This window comes from Somniosus microcephalus, chromosome 22 (genome assembly GCF_052327205.1).
Source record: "Somniosus microcephalus isolate GS21.2 chromosome 22, FLI_Smic_1.0, whole genome shotgun sequence".
Classification (NCBI taxonomy): Eukaryota; Metazoa; Chordata; class Chondrichthyes; order Squaliformes; family Somniosidae; genus Somniosus; species Somniosus microcephalus.
In genome coordinates, this window is record NC_141008.1 from 19,415,299 (window position 1) to 19,428,575 (window position 13,277).

General features: G+C 45.4%; 1 protein-coding gene across 1 annotated transcript in view; it reads left to right on the plus strand.

Annotated features, from left to right (window-relative positions):
• Nucleotides 1-499: 499 nt before the first annotated feature.
• rhbdd2 (rhomboid domain containing 2) overlaps nt 500-13,277 on the plus strand; it is a 62,838-nt gene continuing 50,060 nt past the window's right edge. Inside the window, exons 1-3 of the mRNA XM_085964246.1 lie at nt 500-865; nt 8,647-9,045; nt 10,121-10,277. Of these exons, the coding sequence (XP_085820372.1) occupies nt 655-865; nt 8,647-9,045; nt 10,121-10,277 (767 nt within the window). The 5' untranslated portion in view covers nt 500-654. The remainder of the gene's footprint in view (nt 866-8,646; nt 9,046-10,120; nt 10,278-13,277) is intronic.

The following is a 13,277-nucleotide window of genomic DNA, read 5'->3' on the forward strand; positions in this document are numbered from 1 at the left end:
CCCAAGACCGCACAAAGTGGAGGAGAAGCATCCGGGAAGGCACCGAACACCTCGAGTCTCTTCGCCGGGAGCAAGCGGAAGCCAAGCGCAGGCAGCGAAAGGAGTGCACGTCAACCCAAGCACCCCACCCACTGTCTGCCCCACCTGTGACAGAGACTGTAGGTCCTGCATTGGACTCATCAGTCACCTGAGAACTCATTTTTAATGTGGAAGCAAGTCATCCTCGGTTCCGAGGGACTGCCTAAGAAGAAGAGGAGGAGAAAATAGCAAGAAAAGAAAATATACATTAGAAAGTGATAACATTGTATTGATAAAAGAGAAATGAAAGAAGTGCAATGAACTGATGCAGTGGAAAGAGGAACAATATTTGAAAACTTGCGGTGGGGGGAAGTGAAGTTGCTGGTTGCCATGGCGACGGGCTGTGCAGTGGTCGGGCGCGCAGGCACTTTGCGGCTGGTGCGTCACTTTGGGGCCGTGAAACGGGAAGAAAGTTTCAGCCTGACTGCAGCTGCTCGCCGAGAAATTCGCGGCAAAGCGCGCCAGCTTGGCCGGAGGGAGTGAGAGAGAAGCCGCGGTCCCCCTGCTTGCACCGAAGTCTGAGGGACTAGGCTCCTGCCGACGGCCAGTTCCGCCGCTCCCGCCCGGGGCCCCGCCATGGCGGTGAGGAGGGACCAGCCGGCCCCCAACCAACAGAACAGCCCGCCGCCCAGCCTGGTGCAGTTGGTGAAGTCGATGATCCCTATCCTGCCCTGTGCCACCGTCTCCACCGCCCTGCTCGGGTGGATCATCTTCTACCTCAGTTGCAGGTACAAGGTGCTGGACCCACACACCTTCACACTCGGCAACTTCCAGAGCCGCTTTCAAGGTAAGGGAGAAGGTCCTGGGCACCAGGGTAAGTGAGATACTAGGGGAAGGTCCTGGGCACCAGGGTAAGTGAGATACTAGGGGAAGGTCCTGGGCACCAGGGTAAGTGAGATACTAGGGGAAGGTCCTGGGCACCAGGGTAAGTGAGATACTAGGGGAAGGTCCTGGGCACCAGGGTAAGTGAGATACTAGGGGAAGGTCCTGGGCACCAGGGTAAGTGAGATACTAGGGGAAGGTCCTGGGCACCAGGGTAAGTGAGATACTAGGGGAAGGTCCTGGGCACCAGGGTAAGTGAGATACTAGGGGAAGGTCCTGGGCACCAGGGTAAGTGAGATACTAGGGGAAGGCCCTGGGCACCAGGGTAAGTGAGATACTAGGGGAAGGTCCTGGGCACCAGGGTAAGTGAGATACTAGGGGAAGGTCCTGGGCACCAGGGTAAGTGAGATACTAGGGGAAGGCCCTGGGCACCAGGGTAAGTGAGATACTAGGGGAAGGCCCTGGGCACCAGGGTAAGTGAGATACTAGGGGAAGGCCCTGGGCACCAGGGTAAGTGAGATACTAGGGGAAGGCCCTGGGCACCAGGGTAAGTGAAATACTAGGGGAAGGCCCTGGGCACCAGGGTAAGTGAGATACTAGGGGAAGGCCCTGGGCACCAGGGTAAGTGAGATACTAGGGGAAGGCCCTGGGCACCAGGGTAAGTGAGATACTAGGGGAAGGTCCTGGGCACCAGGGTAAGTGAGATACTAGGGGAAGGCCCTGGGCACCAGGGTAAGTGAGATACTAGGGGAAGGCCCTGGGCACCAGGGTAAGTGAGATACTAGGGGAAGGCCCTGGGCACCAGGGTAAGTGAGATACTAGGGGAAGGCCCTGGGCACCAGGGTAAGTGAGATACTAGGGGAAGGCCCTGGGCACCAGGGTAAGTGAGATACTAGGGGAAGGCCCTGGGCACCAGGGTAAGTGAGATACTAGGGGAAGGCCCTGGGCACCAGGGTAAGTGAGACACTAAGGTAAGGGGAGAGGTCCTGGGCACCAGGATAAGTGAGATACTAAGGTAAGGGGAGAGGTCCTGGGCACCAGGGTAAGTGAGATACTAAGGTAAGGGGAGAGGTCCTGGGCACCAGGGTAAGTGAGATACTAAGGTAAGGGGAGAGGTCCTGGGCACCAGGGTAAGTGAGACACTAAGGTAAGGGGAGAGGTCCTGGGCACCAGGGTAAGTGAGACACTAAGGTAAGGGGAGAGGTCCTGGGCACCAGGGTAAGTGAGACACTAAGGTAAGGGGAGAGGTCCTGGGCACCAGGGTAAGTGAGACACTAAGGTAAGGGGAGAGGTCCTGGGCACCAGGGTAAGTGAGACACTAAGGTAAGGGGAGAGGTCCTGGGCACCAGGGTAAGTGAGATACTAAGGTAAGGGGAGAGGTCCTGGGCACCAGGGTAAGTGAGATACTAAGGTAAGGGGAGAGGTCCTGGGCACCAGGGTAAGTGAGATACTAAGGTAAGGGGAGAGGTCCTGGGCACCAGGGTAAGTGAGATACTAAGGTAAGGGGAGAGGTCCTGGGCACCAGGGTAAGTGAGATACTAAGGTAAGGGGAGAGGTCCTGGGCACCAGGGTAAGTGAGATACTAAGGTAAGGGGAGAGGTCCTGGGCACCAGGGTAAGTGAGATACTAAGGTAAGGGGAGAGGTCCTGGGCACCAGGGTAAGTGAGATACTAAGGTAAGGGGAGAGGTCCTGGGCACCAGGGTAAGTGAGATACTAAGGTAAGGGGAGAGGTCCTGGGCACCAGGGTAAGTGAGATACTAAGGTAAGGGGAGAGGTCCTGGGCACCAGGGTAAGTGAGATACTAAGGTAAGGGGAGAGGTCCTGGGCACCAGGGTAAGTGAGATACTAAGGTAAGGGGAGAGGTCCTGGGCACCAGGGTAAGTGAGATACTAAGGTAAGGGGAGAGGTCCTGGGCACCAGGGTAAGTGAGAATACCAAGGTAAGGGGAGGTCCTGGGAATCAGGATAGTGAGATACTAAGGTAAGGGGAGAGGTCCTAGACAGAAGGCTAGTGAGACCAAGGTAAAGGGAGGTCCTGGGAACCAGGATATTTAGCCTCTCTTATTCCAGCCACTTGAACTGTGTAAAATACCCAGCAGTGCAATGACACATCTTACCTTCCAAACCTCAGGGAGCATTTGGATGATGGATGTAGGTCTGTCTATGGGAGTGGGGGGTATGTTACATTAGAATTACATAGAAATTGCATTAGAATTACAACATGGTAACAGACTATTCAGTCTACCCAGTCTGTGTTGGTGTAGTCTAATCCCAATGTGCCTGCTCAGTTTCCATATCCTTTCCTACATTACAACAGTGACTACTCTTCAAAATTACTTAATTGGCTTTAAAGCGCTTTGGGATGTCCTGAGGTTGTGAAAAGCACTTTATAAATGTGCATTGTTTTCTTTATTCCTTCAACCTATCTCATTTATTCTTAAATATTGTGGTCTCTGCTTCAATTGCATTCTAATGCACTGTAGAAAGTATGTTACAGCTTCACTGATTTCAGTTGATGAATTAATCCCTTTTTCACCTTGATGGAGTGCTGAAATGTGTGTTTCCAGGCATTGTGGGTGCTCCTTAACATAAGTGACCCACTCCCTGGAGAACTGACTTGAATGCAAATGTGGGCCATGCAATCTACTGTCAGGAGGTTGAGAGTTCAAGCCCCACTCCAGAGACTGAGACATAGAAGCTGTGCTGGCATTTCGGTGTACTACTGAGGGAATGCTACACTTTTTGAGGAGCCTTTCGACTGAGGTGTTAAATCGAGGCCCTGTCTGCCCTTTCAGGAGGATATAAAAGCTTCTATGGCACTACATACTGAAGAACAGGGGCGTTCTCCTGGTGTGTTGGCTAAAATTTATCCCTCAACCAACATCGCCAAAAAATAGTTTAACTAGACATTTATCTCATTGCTGTCTGTGGGCCCTTGCTGGGTGCAAATTGACAGTCACAATTGCCTACAAAACAATAGCGACTACACTTCAAAAGTACTTCATTGGCTCTGAAGTGCTTTAGGAAATCCTGAGGTTGTGAAAGGCGTTATATAAATGCAACTTTCTTTTACATTACTACTCCTTTTGGCCCACTAAATGTGCCAACCTGGTTCGGTGTGCTTACAAAATGGGTAATGATGCATGGTTTTATTTTGTTGATGTTTCCCAGGCCTGCTGCATGTGCCAGAATGTCTGCACGAATAGACATTGCAGAACAGTGACACCCCATGCATGTACTCCTGGCTGGATATTCATCAACTGGTCTGTTATAATTTGATCTCTCTCTCTCATTTCCCTCTCTTTTCCTTCCTTCCATATTTGCTGCACAATGCAGGTTTTTGTAGGCAGACCCGCACTTCCTGTAATCAGAAACTTCTACCCTTGTACAGGCTGTGTACAGGAGGAACATGCCACAGGATTAATGATTATCATTTTGCTGAAGGTTTTGCACTGGAGGTTGACTGGGATGCCTAAAAAGGAAAGAGAAGACTTGCATTTATATAGCATCTTTCACAACCTCAAGATGACCCAAAGTGCTTTACAGCCATTGAAGTACTTTTGAAGTATAGTTGCTGTTGTAATGTAAGAAACGCGGCAGTCAATTTTCGCACAGCAAGGCCGCACAAACAGCAATGAGATACTGACCAGGAAATCTGTTTATGATGTTGGTTGAGGGATAAATATTGGCCAAGACACCAGGGAGAAAGAACTCCTGCTATTCTTCGAAATAGTGCCATGGGATCTTTTCCGTCCACCTGAGAGAGCAGATGGGGCCTGGGTTTAATCCTTCGACAGTGCAGCACTCCCTCAGTACTGTGCTGGATTGTCAGCGTGCTACCACTGAACTATGGCTAACATGCTGTGCAGTCTCCTCTGAAAGGTAGAAAACACTATGCAGTCATTTGAGGCTGGTAGTCAGACTCCTTTGCAAGATTTATAATTGCATTGAAGCTAAAGTGCAATAATCAGCAGTACAAATACTAATTTATACATTATAGTCTTTCTTGGAAATTAAAAATGCCTGCATTCTTGCAATCTTTACCAGACACTTAACAGCCTTTGGAGATCGGAATATGGGTGCCTCTGCCCCCACAACATTTTGGCTCCCCACTGCTATGTGGAAATTGAGAGGAATTAATGAAATGGGGAAAAACTCCACCCATTCCCATTCCTTTGAGACTTCAAGGAAGAAAGAACGTGCATCTATATAGTGCTTTTCACAACCTCTGATTGCCCCATAGCGCTTTATAGTCAATTAAATACTTTTGAACAGTTATATCTAACTGTTGTTTGTAGGTCACACAAACAGCAATGAATTAAATGACCAATTAATGTTTTGGTGGTGCAGAATGATGGCCAACACACCAAGAGAAATCCCCATCTCCTTGTTGAATACTGTCATGGGATCTTTTACACCCACCTGGGCAGGCAAGACCTCTAAAGTGTCAGCTCTCTGACAATGCAGTGCTCTCACTCCTGCATTGAAGTAGCAAGCTAGACTATGTGCTCAAGTCCTGGTGTAGGGATTGAACCCATGATCGTCTGTATGCATCATTGCACTGCTGAGTGACTGATTTGGTGTATATCCCCTGATGTGGCTTTGAATGATCTGGAGGCATAAAAGTAAAGGACTGGGGTCACCTTCACCACCACTTTAGGAAGGACGTGAAGACTTTGGAGAGGGTACAGAAGAGATTTACTAGAATGGTTCCAGGTATGAGGGAGTTATACGTGGATAAACTCTGTTCTCCTTGGAGCAGAGAAGGCTGAAGGAGATTTGATTGAGATGTTTAAAATCCTGAAGGGTTTAGATAGAGTAAATAAAGAGAAACTGTTTCTAATGGCTGAAGGGTCGATAATGAGAGGCACAGAGTTAAGGTGATTGGCAAAAGGACCAGAGGCAAAATGAGGAAAAACGGCGGGGGAGTCCAGAACCAGGGGTCACAGTCTAAGGAGAAGGGGTAAGCCATTTAGGACAGAGATGAGGAGGAATTTCTTCACCCAGAGAGTGGTGAACCTGTGGAATTCTCTACCACAGAAGGCCGTTGTGGCCAATTCATGAAATATATTCAAGAAGGAGTTAGATATATTTCTTAAAGCTAAAGGGATCAAGGGATATGGGGAGAAAGCAGGGACAGGGTACTGAATTTGGATGATCAGCCATGATCTCATTAAATGGCGGAGCAGGCTCGAGGGGCAGAATGGCCTACTCCTGCTCCTATCTTCTCTGTTTCTACGTTTACACAACGAGTGGTTAGGATTTGGAATGCACTGTCTTGTAGGGTGGTGGATACAGATTCAATAGTAGCCTTCAAAAGGGAATTGGATAAATACTTGAAAGAGAAAAAATTGCAGAGATATGGGGCAAGAGTGGGGGAGTGGGACTAACTGGGTTGTTCTTCGAAAGAGCAGGCAATGACTCGATGGGCCGAATGGCCTCCTGTGCCGTACTATTCTATAACTGGCAGAGCTGTCCCTGACTTTGATCTTGTCTGAAAGTTAGGCTGGAGGATGAGACTGCCTCCCTTGTAAAGTGGAGCCAGTAAAGGCAGATTTCATTTTGGATATATCTAGGTAGTTATTCTATTGGGCAATTGCAGCCCACCTCTGGCCTCAATGCATCTGCCTCCCATTCCTCATCAGATCCTCCCCTTGCTCCAAAACAAGCATGGAGAGGAATTTTCATGGTCTGAATGTTGGTAGAAGCAACAAAAACTGCAGCTCCCAGAATCTAGATATGCGAGATGCAAGCAAACAAGACACACAATATAGGCCCAGGCATAACAAAAGTAGGGAAAATGATTGCAGAAAGCACAATCTTAAGAAACAAAACTGCAACAAAAGAACACTCCAACACACATTTAAGATCACAAGCTCTCAAGCCAGAACGTTCCTTCCTAGCATTGCCCATGTTATGTGGGCTTAGTCATACCGCTCATTCCCAGCAAGACATTTGAGAAATTAAGGAAAGTTCTAAAAGTTTGAGATCCTTAGTGAAGTTCTTTCATGTTTTGTGAGAACACTGGAATTTGACCAGTTGGATAATAGCTTTTAGCACACATCGAACAAGAAATGAGCAAAATGTCGTCTTGTTTTATTTCCTGGCCTTTGTTTGCCCATTCTGCACCTGCACCACTACCTAGCCATGCAGACTAGAAAATTGACTTTTTTTTACGTGCGCACCCAAAAGTATCACCTTAAACCTGAAATTCCACTTTGCTGCAAGACTGGATAAGAACAGTGTGTAACTGAAGGCCAGTTGCCTTGCCTTGCATTTTATAAATATGTTCTACAAATTATTAATTCTTTCATGTCACTTAGCATTGGCCATTAAGCAGCTCACTAGTGAAAGCAGCACTACATACCAGCAGAAAATACCAATACTAGTCAAGGATGTGGTTATAAAGAAGCCATTCAAGGATACTTTGTGAGGGACATACTAGAACTGGCTTTATAGGAGAGGACATCAACTGATGCTAATCCTCTGCAAAATCCTAAACTGCTTCCAATACTGGGATAGATCCAAGTTTCTTCCTCCTTGCTCTCCCGAGGGTGTAGAATCCTGTGGGTATAGTTCCATAAGCTCCGACAGGCCCCTAGCATCTCATCCAAGTGGCCATTCTTCACGTGACCCGAAGCAGCTCTTTGACCATGTGGCTATTGCAGACAAACCCCAATTCTGCCCTCGCCTGATGTCCACGTGACAGCGGGTCAAACTGGACTCTGCCGTGTGTTTATTAACCTGGATGGCAGCAAGAATCGTCAGGCTGGTGACGTTGATCTGTCTACCACCTGGGGATTGAGCTGGGATAATAAATAAGGCCAGAACGGTATGATTTGCTTTCGTGCCCTAGTAATGGAACATCTGGGTACGTGTTTTATTTTTTCTTTCCAGAAATTTGGGAGAGGAAAAATAATACAGGCACTGCTTTTCTGTTCTGATGGCGGATGTTATGTTGCATTTTTGTTAATTCTATGGTTTGTGGCAATTAAAGTTCCATTTAACAGTGACACTTGCATTTTGCAGATTTCTTGCACCTTTTCTTTTGCCTCTTGGGAGGACTTGAGTTGGATGTGTGACTTGTATATAGGGGGATCCTACTAACAGAGTGCTACACTGTCCCTTGTGTGATGGGATACTTTAGTGGACCGGGCTGAACATCCTGTTCTTGTGTGTTCTGTACTAGGTTCCTTGGTCATAAGTGTCCTACTTTGGAATACTGATGCTTTGTGTAAGTGTTCTGTTAGTCAGCTTGGTTTTAAACACAATCCAGAGTGCCGCCATTGTTTCCTTCAGGCAGCTCGATGGTTCAGTGGGTAAATTCGCCACTTGATGTGGTACTGAGCCACACCGCTCCTGAAGTTATAAATTCAATCCCGGGCCTGTGGTGCGATTTCAGTCAGGACGGTGATGGATGTACGACAGTTGACCTCAGTGCCCTGAGGGTAGGAAGAGGATAATCCATTATGGTTTCAGTTCCTGATAGCTATCCAGTGCCCTCTGCTGAAAAACAGGTGTGTGTGCGAGTGATGGAGAACTGGAATAGGCTCAGCCGTCATGCTTCCATAGTTGAATAGCCCGCCAATGCACCCAAATTAAAGGTGCCCACTTGCATGAGATGCAGTTTGGAGTCACCGTTATCTAGGAATGGAGGGGGTTAATTGTTCCCTTCAGCATCAGTCACTGTTGTATAAACTATATTCTTATGCATGTACCACTAACATATGTTTTTTTTAACTACAGTGTACAAGTTGCTTAGTTATGTGTTCATCCATAAAAGTATGAGTGCACTGGTGTGCAACGTTCTTATGCTGTGGTATTTCGGTGGTGCTATGGAGAAGGACATCGGAACAGTAAAGTACGCGTACCTCACACTCCTGTTTGCTGTTCTTTCTGGAATCATCTATACTTTGATCAGCTCGATATTTTTCGAACTGCAAAAACTAAAAGAAATTCAGGGATTTACGATAGTCGTGTTTGCTTATGTGGGGATGACCGTAATCTTGTCCCCTTTGAAGAACATTGTGTTTATAACAACTATCAAAATGGCCTATCTCCCACTCATTTTACTCGTCCTTGCACTTTTTATACCGGAATCATCGGTCTTCGGCAACATTTGTGGAATCGGAGCAGGAATTGCTTGTATCCTTCATTTCCCCCCCCCCCCCAAAACATTGCTAAATAAATCTTTAAAAATTGTGCTAATTTTGAATTTAGCCAAAATCTATCCCTCTAGCTGTTTGAACGTCTAGCCATAACCTGCTTTGCATAGCTGCCATCAAAATCTTAGCTGTCATGTGTACACAGCATAAAACTGCACTCCAATCTGATTTTGATGAATCAAGATTAATGGGTACCTGAGCTAGAGAAAGATTTCTTCAGCCAAGAGCGCAACGTTTGAGCCATTTATAACCCATCATAAGACAGTAAGAAACTGTGTGTGTGATGCAGTAAGATTTAGCCCGTGCTGTACCTGATGCACTCAGTGTTGTCATTGTATATGGAATCGGAAAATGTTCCATGTTATTTACATACCAACTCGAGTTTACCTGAATGCTCCTTCCACATTTGGACTTGTTTTTCTAATACCTCTGAGACTCTTGGATAGGAGATAAACTTTGTCATCTCTTGGGCAATCCTTCTTGCTTCTAGCCTCCAACTGCTCTTTCAACCTGTATCATAAGAACATAAGAAATAGGAGCAGGAGTAGGCCATTCGGCCCCTCAAGCCTGCTCTGCCATTCAATAAGATCATGACTGATCTTCTACCTCAACTCCACCTTCCTGCTTTCTGGTGTCTTGATTTTTAAAAAATATTTTCACTTTAATTCATGTTACTGAATTTCCCTCTCTTCCTTCTAAACTGTAAATAAGCTGATCTACAGAGTCTTCCTGCTCCCTAGATCCTCACTGTGACAAAATCAAGACTCGTCGTACGATTTCTTACTCGGATTCATTCTTTGCCAGGACTTTAGTGAAATTCCATGTGTCGTTAGTCTTCCTCTTGCAATTTTCAGGCTTTTATAATCCAAGTTTGACACCATCTAATCAGTGCTTGCTTGATCATCTGTTATTATTTTCAGCCTTGGCGATGTTCTTCACTTTGGGCCTTTCACCTTAGATTTCTCTAAAAATGGTTAACTATATGATCTGAGTCATTATATCTAATGAGAACAGAGAACAATTGTATTTGTCCTTAATGATGCCCCCTGTGCTAGATGCTTATGGCCGGGAGTACTTTCCTTATCTGGATCTGCATGAGCTGACTGCTGCTTCTCTGGAGAGGTATTTTCCATTCAACCGTCTGAAGCATATACCAGGGATCACATTTTATGCAGCTTTATGGGAGGTGCGAAATATCGAGGTGACCAACAGGTAAGCACGCTGTTCCAAAATCATTTCATTTACTTATTAAAAATCCAAGTTTCTTCCTCCTTGTTGCCCCGAGGGTGTGGACTCCTCCGGGTACAGTTCCACAAGCTTCGACACGCCTCCAGTACCTCGCCAAGTGATCGTTCTACATGTGACCCTAAGCAGTGAGTGTCGGCTCTTCGACCGAATGGCTAATGTAGGCAAACCCAATTCTGTCCTCGCCTGATGTTCACATGCACGCAGTAGGGGGTGGCTACACAGCGATCAGGCGTGGCAATGTTGGCGAATTTTCCCCCCCAGCCATGAGCCAATTGTAGCACTGCTGCCTTTGCTGCTATCAGATGATGCAGCACAAACCAGCAGTTGAATCGTGGCCTTTCTGCTCTGTATGGTTCAGTACCGCACCATGTGGTTGATGTACTGGTACAGGCATTAGAGGAGCGTGTTTTATATGGTTTTTTTAAAGTTTTAAATGGGGAGTTATACTTCACACTATAGCTGGCTTTTTATTGGTTATAAAAAATACTTATTTCCTTTAAAAGATATCTCTTCATACAGTGTTAAATGTTATACTAATTTAAAGTTTATTTTTGTGTTCACATTTAAAATGTTCTTCATTTTGCTGTCAAATGCTGCAATTACATGACCTTCTAATACTCACTGTCTCCTACTCTCCAGTAGCCTCCCACTCTCCAGTAGCCTCCCACATGAGCTGTAAAATGATGTGACAAAAGGGATATTGCGATCTTCCTCTGCCTTTTGCGGCAGAGCTGTAAATTACTGAGGAATTGTTTCTGGGACGATGCCACAGTCCCTCCTCGGGAGTGCATGCAGACATGGTGACAAAACTTGACTTGCAAACATTGCCTTAGAGGGTAGGATTTAGAGCAATGTCATTATGCAGTGGGCAAAAAAGGTCTGAGATCAAGGTCTGTGTATATTCTGCAAATGTGTTTATACAGTTGGAAATGTTACTAAATGGAGCATTGCAGCATTAAGTTCTGTATAAATATCCAAAATAACTGATTAGGCTACGTTCCACAGGGAGTCTCATCAGTATCACCTTTTTTAATTTAAAAAAAAAAAAAGCTGTTGCAAAAAGTTATGATTTAACACATTTTTACTTCTAATTTTTTTGTTATGTTAACTATTTTTTGTTTAAGGTATGAATTCTGTTGACATCATGGGGTAGCTGATCCACACAATGTGTGGGAGCTGAATTAACCACATCAGGCATCTAATTATCCCAAGTGTTTGTACAGTGTTCTCAACCTGTCAACTTCATATTCTGGTGAAGCCAACTTAAATCCACATCATTTTTATTGGCTAAGAATTTGCACTCATTCACAGAATCACAGAAACCCCACAGTGCAGATAGAGGCCATTTCGGCCCATCGAGCCTGCACCGACGCATATCCCACCCGATCCCTGTAACCCCTACACCAACACATATCCCACCCTATCCCCGTAACCCCACGTATTTAATCCCCCTAACACTAAGGGTCAATTTATCATAGCCAATCAACCTAACCCGCACATCTTTGGACTGATATGGTTTGTGCATTTCAGATATGGTTTGTGCATTTAACTGATTTTTATTTGACTGGAATATTTGTGTTGCTCCTGTATAGTTGATCTTTTTCCCTCCTAATCTCTCTCTTTGTAGTGTATTAAATGATTATCATGTTTTATGGTGTTGGAGAAAAAATAACAGTGCTGGTAAGTGAAGTATGAATTGGCTGTACAAAGCCAGCTATTATCGCATTCCACAACATGCCCCAACTCCTATTGAAAACCAGAGTTCTGAATATTGAAAATGCTGGTGAGCGGACTGGGTTATTCAATGTACAGGAAACTTTGTGCTATCCGGCACCGACGGGACCGAGCTGTTGCCGTCCCATCAAAACTGCTGGACAAACCAGCGCTAATGTTGAAACATACGGAGATTTTGAGCTCCGTATCTGGCAACAAACCCTGTTGCTTTAACAGCTTCTAAACAGTCGGCCGTACCTTGCAAGCATCTCTGTAGCTTAGCAACAGCTTCAGCGAGACCTTGCAGAGCCTGACTGGTGAAAAAAAAGCAACGAAAAGAAAAAACAACTAATGAAACGGCTCCTGATTTTTGCCGGTGGCTCGAGCATTCTGGACAGTTAACCTCCTGGATAAACCAAAGTTTCCTGTAACACCAACTGGTTACTGTACGTTTAACAACATACTCCACTTACCAGATGCCATAGCACCGAATTCCCGGAGAAATGGTAAACAGAAGATTACAAATTACATCTTCAAATTCTCATTCAAGTCAAACATTCTTTGCTACAGTCTGTATTCTGATAGGGGAGGTATTACAGAGGACGCTTTTACACTGGCACTGAGCCTGCTCCCTGAGTTTAGACTAAATCTAACTCCCTTTATCCTGGTTATAGACCCACTAGTTGGAACCAGTTCTATGTACCCATTGTAGAACCAGTTTTATTTCTGTGTGGATCTTAAGATTCTGTCGCAGGTATAATGGAGGCAGATTTAGTGGTGTAAACTTGAGGCAACTCCCAGATGTCAGTCTCTCGGGATGCCAACTAAAATGTGCCAGTGTAAATGTGACTAGAATGTAGCTGGCTGCACAGCCAGAGCATTACCCTAAAGGTGTTTAAATGGGAAATCTGTTGCCATTAGTCAGGTGAGACAGTTAAGTGTTAAGCGGCGCATATAAATATGACGTCTATAATAGAAGGTGTTGGAAATGGAAGAAAGGTCTCTAGTTCAGTACGAGTTGTAGTTCTGATGAGACAGATTAGAGGGCGTTTTATGCACATTTTAACTGTGCAAATTTTTACGTGTTTGTTTGATGCAGGCATTGAATACCCATCTCTATTATCACTCACCTTGAGAACAAAATTCATTAAAAAAAAAAAAATTTAAATCAGAATATGATGGTCTATAAAAGTTACTAGCAAAATGTCCCAATTTCTAGCTTTCTGCCTCAACTGAAATTAGTGGTTATAA